The sequence below is a fragment of the Mercurialis annua genome, linkage group LG4, assembly GCF_937616625.2.
Source record: "Mercurialis annua linkage group LG4, ddMerAnnu1.2, whole genome shotgun sequence".
NCBI lineage: Eukaryota > Viridiplantae > Streptophyta > Magnoliopsida > Malpighiales > Euphorbiaceae > Mercurialis > Mercurialis annua.
This window is the reverse complement of record NC_065573.1, coordinates 19,373,470-19,391,540: the sequence shown is the minus strand read 5'-3', so window position 1 is coordinate 19,391,540 and position 18,071 is coordinate 19,373,470. Positions and strand designations below refer to the sequence as shown.

General features: G+C 34.4%; 4 protein-coding genes across 4 annotated transcripts; 3 read left to right on the top strand and 1 right to left on the bottom strand.

The window, feature by feature from the left end:
• Window positions 1-5,727: 5,727 nt before the first annotated feature.
• LOC126677971 (putative phytosulfokines 6) lies at window positions 5,728-6,450 on the top strand. Its single transcript, XM_050372793.2, has 3 exons — window positions 5,728-5,869; window positions 5,945-6,027; window positions 6,140-6,450. Exons 1-3 carry the CDS (start codon window positions 5,788-5,790, stop codon window positions 6,248-6,250), a joined length of 276 nt encoding a protein of 91 aa, XP_050228750.1. The 5' UTR covers window positions 5,728-5,787; the 3' UTR covers window positions 6,251-6,450.
• A 1,167-nt stretch (window positions 6,451-7,617) lies between these two features.
• On the bottom strand, window positions 7,618-14,764 carry LOC126676940 (uncharacterized). Its single transcript, XM_050371314.2, has 7 exons — window positions 13,981-14,764; window positions 13,005-13,106; window positions 12,435-12,686; window positions 11,850-11,963; window positions 11,299-11,760; window positions 8,770-10,698; window positions 7,618-7,896 (listed from the first exon to the last, which is right to left on the bottom strand). Exons 1-7 carry the CDS (start codon window positions 14,371-14,373, stop codon window positions 7,882-7,884), a joined length of 3,267 nt encoding a protein of 1,088 aa, XP_050227271.1. The 5' UTR covers window positions 14,374-14,764; the 3' UTR covers window positions 7,618-7,881.
• A 150-nt stretch (window positions 14,765-14,914) lies between these two features.
• Window positions 14,915-16,049, top strand: LOC126678404 (uncharacterized). The gene is made up of 2 exons (XM_050373302.2): window positions 14,915-14,991; window positions 15,711-16,049. Exons 1-2 carry the CDS (start codon window positions 14,953-14,955, stop codon window positions 16,047-16,049), a joined length of 378 nt encoding a protein of 125 aa, XP_050229259.1. The 5' UTR covers window positions 14,915-14,952.
• A 51-nt stretch (window positions 16,050-16,100) lies between these two features.
• Window positions 16,101-17,926, top strand: LOC126678403 (protein MAINTENANCE OF MERISTEMS-like). Its single transcript, XM_050373301.1, has 4 exons — window positions 16,101-16,548; window positions 16,644-17,188; window positions 17,282-17,695; window positions 17,774-17,926. Exons 1-4 carry the CDS (start codon window positions 16,101-16,103, stop codon window positions 17,909-17,911), a joined length of 1,545 nt encoding a protein of 514 aa, XP_050229258.1. The 3' UTR covers window positions 17,912-17,926.
• The last annotated feature ends 145 nt before the right edge of the window (window positions 17,927-18,071 follow it).

The window sequence follows — 18,071 nt, the reverse complement described above, 5'->3', positions numbered from 1 at the left end:
AGGCTATATCACGCTTCTCTTTCCTATTCACCATTTTTAAAAACTATGGCAGGAAAACTGAAAAACAACAAAAATCCTTAATTTAAAACACGGGAAGATTAAAACAAATAAATATAAAAGAAAATGAAGAACACTGAGAATATCAAAAAATACAAAACAAATGCATAAATTCAAAGCTTTAAAATCACAAGCAAAAAAAATTAAATACCTGAAATTAAGATACAAAGATGAAAGACAAAAAAAAAAGCAAAATAGTGAGATCCAAAGCTACAGACAGTGTATAGACTGAAAGCACATGGTAAATTTTGAGAAAAACAGAAGAAATTTTCAGATGAAAAACAAAAAATGAAGATAAAGATGAAATATACAACACGTATACATTCCGAGGAAATAATGGTGACGGTCAAGAAACCAAAAGGATGAAAACACAACGGATGAAATATATGTGGCAATTGCAATAACACGTGTCCAAAATCCATGAACTATGGCAGACACGTGTCAAAATATAAAAAACTAAAAAGACTCACCAAGGAAGTGAAAAGACTCGTTGAAAAAAAGATAAAAATCAAACAAGATATAAATGCCAAGACATTAACTTACTTACGGGGGTAAATAATGGAAACTGAATTCCAAAATAGTATAGTGCACTAAGTCATATAGGGTTCGCCATCGAAGCAAACTCGAAGACTCGCCCAAATAAACAATGATCGAGCCCAAGGGGCTCGCCCGATAAGAGAAATCTGAAAGGACTCGCCTAAACACGTGAGATTCAGTAATCAGATCTAGTACAACTTGTCAAAGTTCTAATTCTAAATACGATTCAACTATGAACCGACAATATAAAAGATTATAGAAGACCCAAATCTCTTAGAATCCCGGAAATATTTTCATACTTGTAAACATGTTCCAATTTAGGAGTCTAATCCTATTTAGGATTCTTCCCTAAATAGGACTCTTATTGAATAGAAATTCTTTCCTATTTTGACTCTTCTACCAAATGGAAATTCTTAATCCTATTTGCATATTACAAGGTATTACTCCTTAAACACTATAAAAGGACTTGAGGTGTGCCTACAAACAAAATAATTACAATTTACGCATAATACTCACTCAAACTCATATACTGACTTAAGCATCAGAAAGTTAATCGGATAACTACCGTCCGATCAGCCATCTACCTTGTTTTGCAGGTCAAACTTCAGTTGCAACGACCAGACTTCATCAATAAACTATAATTGTTTTCTCAATTTAATCACGAATTTCAAAATGTCTCAATTGTATGCAGGAAGTTCCATTTTTCTTAATTTGATACATATGTTGACGTGACACTCGTTTATTGGTGTGATTTTGCTGAATTGGACATTCTTTTTGGCAGCCACATCACCATATTATGATCTCATGTGTCGAATTGAAAAAAAAACTTTATGCATACAATTAAAATGTTTTAAAGTTCGTAATTAAATTGAAAAATTAAAGGGTTAATTACAGATTAAATTACGAACATTACCCTGATTTGCAATTACAACACGAACTTTGAAACTTGACAATATTAATAATCAACTTTCATTTTTTTGAAAAATTAGTACACCAAACTAAAAAAACACTAACGTGAACATTGTAATATATACAGCCACGTTTTGTTGCATGATTGACCGGCATAACAATTTGCCAAAAATTGAAAGTTGGTCACTGACGTTGTCAAATTTTAAAATTTGTGTTGTAATTACAAATTATATTGAAGTTCATGATTTAATTTGTAATTAATTCAAAAATAAATATAGTTTATGAATTTTTTATAATAATATCACTATAAATTTTAAAGTAAAATTTCGAGTGTGATTTCTCTTCTTAAGTCTGGAACAAGATTCTGAGGATCTCTGATGAAAGAAGACAAGGCTTTGTGTGGAGAAGGGAGATCAGTTTTTTGTCAAGAAGAGCTAGAGGGAAGTCTAGAAAAGCTAAGGCTAGAAGGCTTTGGTTTAATGCACAATTTATTCAATCAAAATGTCCAGTGCTGTGAGCAAATCTGTGCTAGAATTACTAGTGATGTTAGAAATATGTTAAGATAAAGCTTAGGCTGTCTGTTGAGCAGGGTCTCAGGGTTTATTTTGCCTGAGCTTTTTTTGTTTCTTTTCTGGTGCTAGCCTGTTAGCATCCAGTCTGTTTTCCAGCTGGGCTGGTTGTATCCTGGGCCTCTTTTCGCAAATATATTTGCTCTTTGGTTGATTGACAAAAAAAAATTAAAGTAAAATGAACAAGTTTTATGTAAGTTGTGGTCATTAGCTATTTTAACTAGAGTGTACAAAAAAAATGAATCTGAATAACTATTTGATTTGATTTGGCACAATAAAAAGTTTATAATTTTTCATGGTTTGATTATAGAGAAGAAGAAAAAAGAATTGTAATGATGTTTTAGAGAAAATCGACCAAAAAAATAATGGTATTTATAACTGTACAAAAAATAAGATATGGTATTCTAGAATATATAACAGTAGGTATGTATATAATACTTTATTAGGTAACACATATAATAATTTAATATTTTAAATTAATTTATTTTATCAATCATAATAATTAGGAATAAATTACTTTTTTTTTATTTTTTTATTTTTTAGATGATTAAATTTAGATCTTATTTTAATTTATTAAATTATATATTTTGACCAAACAGTAAAAATATTTAATTTTAATCAATTCTGTCTTTATTTTAAATTTGGGGAGCAAATATAACTTTTCTTTTTAATATTTTTAGCACCCTTGCTGACTGAGTGTCAATTTTAAAGCATTTTAAAAAGTTATTGTTCATTTTGTTACAACAAAAAAAATTCAATAAGGTTCGATTTATTACATTCTATAAACGTTTTGAGTCATTTTACAATTTATTTTCAATTATGTATTCTAATCGGTCACTGGTATGATTAATAAAATCAGATTTTGTCATGATCAGCATCACTATAAAACTAGATTTTGATTGCATAAGTAGATGCAAAAGATTTTAATTGTGTCTTCTAATTTAAATATATGTGCAACTTCAATTGTGTCTTCTAATTTACACTAGTAATTCATTTTGTCAAAAAAGCAAAACCTCTTAAAGCTAAAGGATTAGCACAAAATAATTAATTTAGGAGTAATTGAGACGTCTAATCCACTTCCAAAGCAATTGCTTTAGCTGTAGCATAACTAAAAGAAGTTAAAAGTAGGGCATGATAAGATATGATCTGATCCATGCAATATGATTTTGGATAAAATACTTCACGTATAAACTATGAAAAATTATTGCACACAATCGTTGTGCCGTGTCATTCGTGCAACAAACTACTTGTGCGTTAACAATGTGGAAAATTGAAAGATAAAAAAATAAGTAATAGTTAAAAAATTCTCTACCGCAAATATTCATTGGCTTGATGTAAAAATGACGTGGCACAACGGTTGCATTAGATAAACACTCATAAACTATAATATAAGTTTTTTCATTAGTGGGCATTGTATTAGGATATTCTTCTATATTTGTGTTTCAGGTGTCAAGAATCAAGATCCACTGAAATCAAATTCCTTTATTCCCTTTTCTTTTGAAATAACAAATAGCCCAATATTATCACTATATTTATCAACAAATTAAAATTAATGATAGTCGAATTTGATTATTAGTATTGTGATTAAATTTTAGAGATATGAGACTTTTAATTTTTTATATAATTTTATGTAATTTGGACATTTAAAGATAATGTGGTTTATTGGAGGAGATAAGATAATATCCGAAAAAGATTAACTACATCAATTTCAGATATGTATGAAATTATAAAAAAAAAAAGATTATACATGAAATTATCAAAAATTAAAAAGCATTAAGGAACATTATAAAAATTACAAAAATAATGACAGAATTGTGAATTTCACTAAAATACAATTTATTTATTTTAATAAGTAGTAGTTTGTAATGTCAAGATAAAAGATTATATTTTGTCATCTTTCAATCAAAAGTCTTGCTCTATGAAAGATCTATCAAGATTTACACCGTTTATTGTATTTTTTTGACCTGCACCGTTCATTTTATAATGAAGGTGTAGATCGTGACCCCCTCAAATTCAAAATGAACTTGAAAAAATTTCATTTTTTTATGTTTAATTAAAAGGACTAAGCATTTAAAAATACATATTTTATATCTTTTTAATATATTTTTGTTTGTGGTCTAAATTTTTAAAATCATCAATTTTAGCTCATTTTAATTTTCATACTCAATTTTACATAAAGGATATATTTAAATATTTGTCTACTCTAATTTAAATAAATAATTATAATAAAATTGAAAAGTGAGATAAATTTGACGATTTTAAAAGGTTGGTCATAAACAAAGAAAAACAAAAAATTGAGTATTTTTAAATTATTATATCTCAAAATAATATTTTAAAATTTTCAAAAAAAATATAATTATTGGTATTGATTATCATTTAAAAATAACAATAACAAATTTTGAATTTTGAATCATCTTGTATTTACTTTTTAGTAATATATTATAACAAAAAATAATAATTTTTAATTTTTAAAATCAACCATCTTCTTAAAACCAATAAACAATGAACAAAATATAAAGTATTTAATGGTTGTACTACGGTATTTTTATAATAAAATTATTAATATTTATAAATAAAAAGATTTAATTGGTTTGATTTGTTGTATAAATGATGAATAGTTATAAAATTTATAAAGTTATGAGTATTTATAAAATAAAATAATATTATTTATCTTTTTAAATATTTTAAATGATAAATATTTTATTGGTTTGTTGTGTAAGTAATATGGGGCCTCGTATATTTATTCGCGTGAAAATCGTGTAAAACAAAGTGAATAAAACATAAGTGAATGGACAACAACTGTCGGTCCACAAGGTTGAGTTGTTGACTCATGCAAGTAGAACAAAATAGATCATTCACATATTGTTTAGATTTAAAATTATTAAACTTGACCAATACTATTTAGAAAGCTTTTACAGTTTACTTTTTAAATTATAACAATAATTTCGGATGTTTCTACATATCATTTTATATAGATATATTAATCAACTCTACATATATACAGAGCCATGAACTAATTTAAAAGTAAATAATTTTTTATATATATAATTAAAAGAAAAAACATTCATGAAAAAAATCGATCACATGACGTAGCAAATTATCAACACTTATAATATTTTGAACTATTGCTAAAAGTAAATAAATGAAATATGCATTCACACTCATTTTTTTTATCTGATTATGAGGTGTCCTGAACGGGATTCAACAATAAAACAATACTTTTAAACCTTACACATTCGACTAATCCTCACTCGAGCCGGGTAGGTTTCTTACGGAAGGCAAAGCTCTAACCCCAAATTTTAAACGGCTGCATATATGAGTATGGTTCGACCCCACGACCTCACTTAAATTAGAGAATGCCTTACCAACTCACCTACGTTTTGGGGTTACATTTACACTCAATATTAATCATAGAATACAATATAAAATCATTAATTGTTATAGTCAATTCCATTGCTTGTTACCCTACAAAAAAAAGTAAAACATAAAACTGTGTACTGGTATTTCCATAATTGTATTTTGTTTTTAAAGTGATATGAATTATGTTGAGAAGTGGTAAATGCAATAATGAGTAGTGTACATGTGAGTGTATGAAAATGACCTAATGAAGGGCACCATAACATACCCTTTAGCCCCTCTCCTGCTTTATATAAAGCCACCTTGTTCTACCCTTGAGCATTTTATAAAATATAAAAATCAAAGCAAACCAAAAAACATGAAGAAATCAATGGTGTTGTTTCTTTTTCTCTCTGTTATTCTGTCTTCAGCATCTGCTCGTCTACTCAGTTCTAAACAAGGTACCCTTTTCAATTTCTTTCACATCTAATTATTATTATTCTTCCACTAAATCTAATGAACTGGGCATTTTGCAGATGGAGAAGAGGAGAAAAGCTATGTCATTCCTGAGACGAGTAACTATAATTCATTAACAGAGATTAAAGAAGATATATCCAATGTAAGCAAATTTAATTTGATTTTTCTAATTTTTTATATATATAATTGGAAAAAATTGTCTGGCGTTTATACCATTTGAGCTACGGTTTGATTGTGTTGTTTTTGATTTTTAGCTAATGGGATTAGAGAAATGCGGAGATGGAAATGAAGAATGCGAGAAGAGAAGAATGATAGCCGAGGCTCATCTCGATTATATTTACACTCAGAACCACAACCACCCTTGAGATGTTAGAAAGTAAATAAAAATAATCCCATCAGACCAAAGCATTTAGGATTGTAACCCATGTGTAACCTTAAAGTATATGAAGTTTGATACTCAAGTAAGTTTTGTGTACCTAATTATTCTCTGCTATTTCTAATAAATTAGCAAATGATGTTGCTCATTTACAGTACAAAATGTTAATGCAAAACGAATCTTTCTTAATTTCTCTTCTTTTGTTGGTCTTGTGGGGGTTTAGTTTAGCTGCAATCCAAAATAGTTGAGTATATTTTATTGCTGATCTGCAATTATTTTGATATAGCTGTTAAGTCTGTGATCCACGAAGCTGATCTGCAGCTCATCAACAGAGAATATTGAAACCCAAACAAAAAGAAAAAATACTTATAGAACAATTGTTTTTAGAACCGAACCAAACCGGTAAGTTCAATAGACTAGAGATCAATCCGATTTAACTCATTGTCTAATTCCTTTTACTAATTAAAATGTGCTCAATTTCAGCCATTTACTAGTTAAAATGTTATTATCTATTCAAGAAAAATTTAAGCAAATATGCTTATTATAGAATATATAGAAATACGATTTTAAACCACTATATATATATAGATACGATTTGAACCCGCAATCATATTGCCTTGCAATAATTTAACTAATTGAACAAATAGTTACACCAGCTGAACCATGAACCCATAGCCATACCAGAACACCAAAGAAAAGAAAAAAAGGTGGTTTCTTTCCTTCTGCCATGGAAATTATGTTAATCCATCAGGCAAGAATTGAACATCTATCGGTGGTAATAAAAATAGCCTTATAATCAGTGAAAATTAAGAGTAGATTGTGCCCGGAGAAACAAAATATCCATACCACAAAAACCACTAAATTAAATTCACCTTCAAAGCATCTTCAAAACCAACCTACAATGCCTTAATTTCACACTGCTACTCATCTGTAGTTACATAAGGCAAACACGAAAATACTATTCTTCCAACTCTCCTGAGAGTTCAACGCTTCGCCTTAAGAAAACCTGATACAGAGTGACTGAATTTAAAACTATACATAAAGCAGAAGAACACCATACAAAGAATCCAATAATAAAAGTGCCGTCCTCAAGACAGTGAGCTAGGAAAACAAAATCACATACTATATTGTTGTCGCATTCGCAATTTACATTAAGAAACAATCACCAATAGCTAAACCAGATATCCAGGGAAAATAAAAAGTAAAAACAAAATAACTGGAAGCCAATTGTGAAGCTGTTAGAATAGATGAGAGTACTTTTCCTTGCGAGTGTTTGCATGAATAAGAGATCAATGAAGCAGAGACCTGCATCAGTAACTATGAAACAACACATCAAGGAACCACAGACCAGCCACATCAGTCAAATTGTAGTGTATAACCAATAACCATCTAGCAATTATGTATTTGTATTGGACTAAAACAAAAACAAAAAAGGAGAAAAACCAGCAGGAAAATTACAAGACAGCTCTCAGCACCATTTTGGTGCACAACAAAATTATCATACAGCCATTAGAAATACTCTATGTATGCTCATTATACAAACATTTGCGGTACATGACGGCGAACCTGAATTTCCATGCTCTGCTTCTACCTGCCAATCAGCCATGCTGTCTTCAGGCGCTATCCATCATTATCCTACCAAAATTTATAACATTCCATCAACCATCCACCAACGTGAAAAAATGACTCCCAAATAGGTAAAATATGGACAAAACAGAAAAACATGGTATGACGTTTTCCATCGCAAGAGAATTCATGATAAAATCAGATACTAAGATATTAATAGTTGGTAGCAGGAATAAACCAGACACAAACATTCTGAACTGACTTGACTAGAAAAAGGGCACGACTTGATCATTCTAAAAATATATACTTGGTGCACAAGTCTTAGAAGAGAGACTGGTTTATGACTCAAACCCAGGATCTTTCAGTAACAAAAAAACAGAGGCAATGATGTGGCAAAGTTCATCCTCAGCATTCTAGATTATAGGTACTAATTATGACCCCCTTGTACAGACCGGGAATACAAGTGACCAAAGTCTGCTGAAAATGAAATTAAAAACATGAAATTGCAGAAGTAATTTTGCCGCCAAAGTACTAAATTAAAAGGAGCACCTTTATTTTATTTTATTGTCTTTTCTTTTTAAAAATGATTAAAAGATTTCACCTACCCCCATGGTGATTTGAACCCAACCCAAGACATTTAAAGTGATTTTTATATCCTTAGACCCAATGGTGTCGCAAGTTCAGAAATTCACCGAGGCACCAAGTCCTCTATAAGAGTATCTAATGAAATTTAAGCCATCAACATCTATCACAATGTATCCAAATCAAAAAAACTAGCACAATGACTGATGATCCAAGAAACAAATTGAAAAAAAAAAGAACAGAAATAGATAACAGACCTAGCATACCATGTAGCAGGCGGGGAAAAACAAGTGGTCCGTTTAATCTTTTGATAGATGCAGACACGCAAAGAACAAAAGATAATTTCCTAAATTAACTTACCATTTCAATAACACTTGTCAATCCCAACTCATCAACTGAACTGTTTGACACACAGTTCACATGCACAATGGGCCCCTCAGCATTCTCATTTCCAGTTCCTATCTCACCCTCCTTCGAAGCAAGTGACAAGCGAACTGCTGCTTTAAACATCCATTTGTTCTTTTGTTGACTATAATAATCTTCAAACAACCCACCACACAGAACACATACGCATCGATCTTCATCTGCAGGAACCATAGGCCCGTCATCATCCACTGTCCTCCCAGATTCATCCATGAAAGCAGATAAGTCGATTCCAAATGGAAGTCCAGCCTTTCCAGCAACCCAATTCCCTGAATCTGCATACCATCTCCTTGTAACTCTATTTATATCATCTGGTTCAACCTTCCTCCAGGTATGCCACTCTAAGTGTCTATCAAGACTTTCTTTGAGCTTAAGTTTAAGACCACATATGCTGCATTGATATTCAAAGTCGTCATACATTGCAGCAATTACAGAAGGATGAAATTCTCGGAGTACATCAGGTTTGAACTCAAATCCTAAAAGACTTTTTCTCTCTGCTGAAGCTGGCTGATGTGCTGCAGCTGAGTTTTTAGCATCAGCTTTGGACAGAGATACTTCAACTTTGGTAGAGGAAAAGGATGTAGCAGAAGATGCTCGAACAGGGGAAGTCGGTTTGGAGCTAGAGTTAGATATGCTTGGGTTCTGTGATTCTGAATGAGCAAGCAACTCAGACGGCGACGGTGATGATGTCTCTGACTTTGATGCTGATATTAAACCCTTGGCAACTAATGAACTCAAAAGGTTTGATAAAGGGTTCACAGCCTTACTCGCAGCATTTGATGACTGTAAGGATGACAGCAGAGGGCCAGCAGGTGGCAGTGGCTGCTCTTCTTTCTTCTGAGAAATATTTGACGTAGCTGAGGTGTCATTTTGTGACGGATCAGCTGATGCTGTCGTAATCCTTGTCCCAGAAGATTTAAATGTCGGAGGAGGGCAGCTTGGAAGAGGAGGCTGAATGCTTGAATGAGCCGACATTTTCTCAACATCCTGAGAACATTTACTAGAAAGACCAGCAGTTGTTATATTAGGGAGAACGCCACTTTTCATAACAGCAGCCAACAAACTGCTTGTGCTTGATTGTCCTGAAGTTTCTGCATTAAGTCGAGTTGAAATGACTGGTGCAGAACTCACTAATGTTGGTGGAGTACCAATTTTAGAAACATGCATTGGTTGTGATTTTTGAAACTGACCAGAAGGTTCAAGCTGACTGGGTTCTACTTGACGTGGCTGGGGAAAAGGATACTGGCGATTAGGTTGTACAGAAGGTAGTGAAGAAACCGTCTTTGGCAAGTCTTTGTCATGCAGTTTTTTCAATCGACCAGGCTGAACATTTGGCGGAAGCAAGTTTCCTGACAATTGATGTGTCTTGTAATCAGGTCGAGGCAGTGATTGAGATTGTGGGAGCTCTTGCTCGGCTGAATTTAGCAATTGTTGATGTGGATAGCCTGGAAATGAAGGTGAGAGTCGATGTTGGTGCATGGATGACTGACCTGACGATGCTAGAGATTGCAACCTTTGTTGCCCTAAGGTTCCAGAATATTCTGAAGATGTATTTGTAGAAAACCCAGAGCTTGAGGTTCCCGTATGTGGTTGAATGGGAATTCTGACGATGGAGGAAGTTCCACTAAGCCCAGCAAGAGCAGCAGGGTACCCCTCTGTCTGACCAGTACTAATAGTAGAAGAAGCATGAGTTAACAGTCTGTCAGTTGGTAGCAACTCTTTCGATCTCCATGGGGAGGGTAAACGATGACCAAAAGAAGATTGCTCTCTTTGTTCAGTGGACTGTGAGTCAGAAGAAGTTTCTCTGTCAAATCTTGACATGACCTCAAGTGCACTTTGCGGTTTTCTAAATTGATTTTCATACTCCTACACAAAGGGAAAAAACATAAGGAATTGTACTCTCAAACTAACATGTCACTTGAAAGAAGAAAACCCTTTTTATCCATAACAAATAACTCATCAGGTACAAAATTGGATTGCCTCATAGGCACCCTTTTAATCCATAGAATGTAAAATTTATAAATTTAAAGATTCCACTGTTTGGATTAAATATAAAATCCATGAATTCATAAGAATAAGAATAATTTTGAAATAACAAATTATTAAAACAATCAATCACCCATAAATAATAATAATAATAATACATTTCAGCTTTCCCACCTAAAAGGTAGACATTTTTAACACAAATTTTGAGGGATGATAGATTTTTAAAATCCATGAATTCTCATTACCAAACGGTTTAATTTTGTATAAATCCAAGTATTTTGTGATCTTTATCGTAAAATCCACAGATTTTGTTATCTAAAATATCTCAATTCAAACAGTGCAGATACATAATCATAAAAAGCATTTCCTATAGCAATATTAAGAAGCAAAAGATTAATTTGCTACAACTGTGTTCTTTCTGTCCTTGTTCAAATCATTACTATGTTTAGGAAACTTATGTTTTTGCTTAATCATTCTTACCAATTTCTCTGAACCATCAGGATTCCAATGATCTTTTCTGGAATTTATAGAGAGATGGGCTGTATCTTGATCAGATAATCTGGAGTGCATCTCCCACATAAACTCCTCTTCCTCAGAGTTTTTCCAGCTAGCAGACACGGAAGGGCTGCTTTTACTTACAGTGCTCTGTGTTTGCTGTGGACGTAAATCAACATTAGCAGACTTGGGGGTTGAGTAATTTGGAAGTCCCTGCTTCACACTAAAACCATTTTGTTGGCCAGGTATTGATGCTGCAACACTGTTTCCAGCTCCATACCAAGGTTTTTCATGTCCTTGCTCAGCTACCCTTCCACTACTTCTTCCAATTCCCAACCCTAAGTTCCTTGGGATGTCAGAATTATATTCAAAATCTCCATATGTGGGTTCAATTTTCTTCTCATGACCAGACTCGGTCAGTATTTCTCTTTGAGATCGTTGAATATTCTGAAAAATATGCTATAACATGAACCCATAGAAAAAGAAATAATTGCATTACTTCAATATGAATAAAGAAAAAAAAAAACTTCACGCACATGCAGTTTAACAGCAGGATCTACCCAAGGGCGTCCACCAGCAATACCAGTTGCTCTTTCTGGCCTCTGTACATCCTCCCCGGAGTTGGCCAGGCCAGTTGTCATTCCCTTTGTCTATATCACATTGAAACAGAGGGAAAAAAAACATAAGGACTGAAAATTTAGTAGACCCAGCAACATTTCTCCTTCAAGCATTAGAAACTATAAGGTTCATAAAAATGTAATGCATCGACAATCAGCTAAACTAATGCTTGCTTTTGTGACAGAAAAATCTTTGCGAAGATTTCCAAGACATCATAAATAATCCCTGGTCCAAAGGCTTACCTAGCTAATTTAAATTCAATGTACTACTGAAAATGATTAGCACTTAGCAGTATAGAAATCTCAACCTCCGGAAATTTTTCATCAATTTTTTAATTGTATTTAAAAAGACTACCTTTAATGTTTAATTCTTGCAGCCACGGCATTTATAACATCTTCCTCTTGATACTAGAGACTAAACAGAAGGAATCAAAAGTTTCTTACCGTAGGGCCTTGGCCATATGCAGAAATCAACATGAAACATTTAACGTTAAGTATGCTTACCCTACTTGATTGCTGAATATGCTGAATTTCCAATATCTTGGGATTAATATGAATGCTTTGCCGTCGGGACTGAGAATCTGACCTAGATGCTGCAGCACCTGAAGATGAGCCATTTACGACAGAAGAAAAGCCAAGTTCTTTCTCGATCATTTGAAGCGACTGAGGAGGGAAGACTCCTTTCCATGTTCCAAAAAGATGCCTCATACTTGCATGAACAGGAGGATCAACCTGCCTGTAGGCTTTGCAGAATACCTAAAATGCAGAATGAATTGGCTACCAGTTAATACCCTATGGAAAAATAAACATTGATCAGAAGAGGATTGGGTGATCAACTAAAATGACCAAAACGATATCTACATTTCACAGACGTGTAGGAGGTTGATGAAGCAATGAATACATAAGAAAGAGATAAAAATTCACACATAAATAAGGAATATTCCTAACGTACAGTATTGACTCCAATAGTATGACATTCTCAATTGTCTATTTAATTAATCAGGCTTTCCAAAAACAATTTTATATTTATGAGAAAAGCATGCCATTACATGCCACGCAATAGGAAAATCTAACCTCAGGTAGCCTGGCAGCAAAGTATTTTATGTAATCCCTCCCGATGTTCTTTACAATGCTGTCTAAAAGATAAAGTGATGGCAGCTTTTGATCACTGGGAACCTGCAAATAATTATTATGATCAGACATGGAAGAGTAAAGCTCCATGGAGCATGACTAGAGGCCTAATTTTAATAAACGAAGGAAGAAGACAAAAATGGTTCACTAGATTTCACATCACAAAATATTTTTGCTTCATATTATTCATATAGCAAGCAATAATGGTAATGTCTCCTCAAGACAAAGAAGAAGAACAAAAAAGTAGTAGATGATAAACCATGAATAATAATCTAATGTTGAGGGAATCCATATTAGTTAGAATAAAGCCACAGCTTTCATTACAAACAAAACACAACTCTCAACCAATTTATTAAATAGAAACATTAGTAATCATAAGTTTGATTCCCCTGTTCCATCCAACAGGGAAGGCATTGCAGAATATTCAGTAATATCTATAATACAAAAAATGTTGTCATGAGCTTTGCAAAAAAATCAGTAATAACCCCATCAAGAGTATGATGATTCATATTAACAAAAGTAAGCAGAACTTACTGTCACTGAGAAGCTGCAGATTTATTAAGTAACCAAAAGATCATAATAAAGAAAAAACTGCACTAAAATTGCTCGACGAGACATGGAGATTTGCAGGACGCAACAAAAGTTCAAACAAACCATTTATTATCGGAAGTAGTGATTAGATGGGAGGCAAGCATACAGCAAAAGCCCCGAAATTGGATAATCAGGCAATTCAATAAGAAGGGTTACTATAATTCTCACAAAGCACCAACTTTAAAATCTCAAAACTTATCATTAATTTGTATTTACACTCTCTATCTATATCCATTATATCATCACAATTAATACCACTACTGCTACTTTTCTTTAACATTTAACTTTACAATCTAATTCGCATATCGAAAACTGATGACGGAATCACCTCAATAATATTAGTGCAAACAGTAGCTGCAACAGCTTTCGCAGCATGGAGATTCTCTCCAGCAATTATAGTCAAATTAGTAATAATCGGCTTCGAATTAAACGTCAATTCCGCTAGCGCTGTACGGTACTGACTCACTAACTCATGAAATTGCTGATGCGGCGTTGGTGCCTGTGGATGATAAGCGCCGCTTTCCGACTCGGCATCGCTATTAATAACCCTAAATCTCGACGCAGAAGGTTGCGGCTGAGCTGATAACGCAGGTGTAGCGCCTGTTCGAAAAGAACGGCCATTAGGGTTTGATTGATCCTCTGTTAATCGAGGTTTCTTTAAGGCGGCTGGTGCTTCTCTTGATCTATCAAACGGTCTAGTGCGCGTACTCTCCATTTCCATGAACAATTAAAGAAACTAAAAAGAATCAAAAACCCTAACCCTAATCGATAATCTATTAACCCTAACAATGTAATGTAATCTATTTAATACAATAATCATTGAGATTGAAGTTTATAGATTCATAAAAATAAACTAAAATTACAATAAATTGAAAACATTGAAATTGAAACAAAACCCTAAGGGGTAGTTTTGTGTACAAATTGAATGAATTAAGATACAAGGGGAGAAATTGAAATTGTACATAAACAGATTGAGAGATTATTAAAAAGAAATTAAGGGCGATTTACAGAGACAGAATTAGAAGTGGGAGGATTAAGAATTGGAGATAGAGAGAGAGAGAGAGTGAAGCTCGTTTTGAGACAAACGAGCGCTTCGGAATGGGAAGACAGGGATTGGCATTTTTTTTAGTGGACTACTATTTACCGCCCCAAATTACTACCCACCGCCCCAATTTTGACCAAACTACCCCTAATCCTTTTAGGACTCAAAAAAACAAAAAAACCATCCTCTCAACTTCCTCTCAAACCAAAATTCTCTAAAATCCATTACAAAATCTCAAGCAATAATCGGAGCCGATTTATGTCGGAATTGACGAAAGATAAAAGACGGGGACCTCCGGTAAGTAATTTAATTTCAGTTTTAAATTTTTTTTATTTTTTTTTTTACGGAAACCGGTCATCGTCCGGCGATGGCGATGACCGGTTGCACCATCGCCGGCCGATGGCGATGGTGCAGCAGACCATCGCTGGGCGATGGCGATGGTCTGCTGCACCATCGCCATCGTCGGGCGATGGTGCAGGCCGTCGCCTGGCAACGGCCTGGCCGTCGCCGGCGATGGTGCAGGCCGTCGCCGGCGATGGCCAGGACCCGCCGGCGACGGCCTGGCCGCCGCCGCCGTCCGAGGGCCGTAAATCGATTTAAATTTTTTTTATATATATTTTTTAATTTAAAAAATTAAAATTAATCGATTTAATAAATAATGAAATAACCTAATAATTAATTAAAAAAATTAATTGAAAAATACAACTAAATTTTATTAGTTATAGGTGTAATTAAATTAAATTTTATTAGTTATAGGTGTAGTTAAATTAAATTTTAGTAGTACAATTTTAGGTTGTATAATATAATTTTTTATTTAATTAAATTTTATTATTAGATTTAATTAAATTTAATTTTGATAGTGATATTATTTTAGATTTTAAGAAATAATCTTTAATTTTACGGACTAAATAAATTTAGGTATTTACAATTTAGAATTTTATTAATATATTTTTATTTGCTTAAGTTTAATAGTATAATTTAATTAATATTATTGTTTGTAAAATTGATAATTGCAGAAAGAAGGACCCGGTAATGGTAGCAGGGGAAAGAGTAAGCCTATTATAGCTGAAGCTGATTTTGAGGAGTCGGGACAGCGAAATGTTCGAAAGCGTGGTGTGAGTGCCTCAGTCCGACGACACAAGAAGGGGGCTCCTGCTATTGAGGGAGCTAGTGAGACGCCAGTCGATGATCAGATACAGGATGATCGGATGGAGGATGATGACATGGAAGACCGCCGGATAGACGATGCTGATTTTGAGACTTCTGAGGACGAGAGTTTAGGACCAATCGTGAACATTCGACGGAAAAAGGGGAAAGATGGACGGTTTATTGCTGAAACGTCATCAGATAAATAAAATTTAATTATTTCATTAATTTAATAATAATAGTTAAAAGATATTAAATTTATGTTAATTGTTGTAATTGTAATTTCAGTGACGAGTAGAAGAGCCAGGACTGAAATACCTGCTTGGACTGTTAGTGATCCAGTGCCAGGTGGACCTGAGGACGGGAGTATTATTCCCAGTTTCCTTGGACATGTCGCTTATGGAATATGGACAGGGAAGGAGGAGCGAGGCACTCTGAAGTGTCAGAGTAGACATGCAGTTTGTAAGAGGCTGTCAGCATGGCATCATGACGCCTCAGACGAGGTCAAACACCTGATAGCCGAGAGTGGTTTGGGGCATCTCCCTGATATTATGTTCAGTCACTTGGATATTCCGCTCCTTTCTGCATTTGTGGAGCGATGGCAGCCTGATACTAACTCTTTTCACCTGCCATTCGGGGAGATGACCATTACACTGCATGACGTGTGGATTATTCTCCGTATTCCTGTGGACGGAAAAGTGGTTTCAGGTAAATTTTACTATATTTTTGTTTAAATTACATATTCATTTTAATAATTTATTTTGTATTCCTTAAAATAATACATGGCTGGAATATGTTTTCAGATAAGCCCGGGAAACAGTTGTTGCTTGCCTCCTGTGTAGAGATTTTAGGGATCTCTATGGATGACTTGTTAGCTAATTCGACGAAGCATTATGAAAATGGAGGGGTTCTGATTGAGTCCATTTTTAGGAATTGTGGACGGGGTTTGAGTGCTGAGGTTGAGGCAATAGCGTGGATGTGGCTGACGCTAGGTTGCACTCTTTTCGTCGATAAGACTGGCCACCGGGTTAAACCAGCCTGTCTTTGGGAGGTTAGGGATGGAGTCGCAGACGCGAAGGATTATTCTTGGGGTTCTGCTACACTGGCCTATTTATTTCGTCAGTTAGGAATCGCCTCCAGAGGCGACTGCCACAGTTTGTCTGGGTGTCTGACATTTCTCCAGGCTTGGATATACGAGTATTTTCCATGTTTCAGACCCCAGCGAGATAGGCTAATTACAGAGATTGGCACTCCTCGAGCGTGTAGTTGGAGTGTATCCGGGACAGAGTGCACAGAGATCCGGCTTCAGTCATTGCGTGCCCGCATAGACAGTTTGACTGCCGACGAGGTACGTTGAATTTAATTGTATAGTTCAATTTTCTATATTTAGTTGAATTAAATTAACATGTTATTTTTTAATAATTTTATATATTTTGGGCAGGTGTCGTGGCTTCCCTTTGGTGGTGACCCTGCTGCAGTCCTTCAGCGGACTGCTTACATGGGTTGGATAGTGTACAGGGACATTGTTGAGCCGTACATGTCCGCCAGATTTGTACGTCAGCTGGGGTATGTGCAGAGCATACCGTCGCCTATTCTTCGGCCGGAAAAGGCCGTTAGGGCGTGGAATTCAAAGTTGTACAATGTGGAGATGGCTCAGATTGGTGCGGTCGACGGCTGGCAGGGTTTTCCTATGACTTGCATGCTTCCTTTGACGTTGCTCGAGCCAGCCACTGTTCTTGCTGGAGCTTGCCATCCCGCGTACTTGGAGTGGTACGCACGATTTTCCCACCCGCAGGTCCTTAGCTCTGACGTTACAGCTTCACGAGGCCGTCCTTCTCGCTCCAACATTGATTATGTAAGTCTTTATTAACTTAGTAATTAATATATATATATTTAATTGTTTAACTGATCTTAATTTACTTTCCTTTTGTAGTGGGTAAATCGTTTCAGTTCCCTGAGTCAGAGAAATCTCACGCGTATCACTGCGGCTAGTGCGCCGTTTGCCATTCCGGAGATAGATCATAGCATATCTGAGTCGACCACTGACTTGGAGCGACTCATTGCAGACTGACGGCTGGCAGATTGAGATTATTATTTTTAGTACTCTATTATATTATGGTTTTTTTTTATTTTGTTTGTTGTACTACATATTAAGTGATGTTTTTTAGTACTCTATTATGTTATGTTTTTTTTTTGTTTTTTTTGCAACAATTTATATCTAAACATTTGGC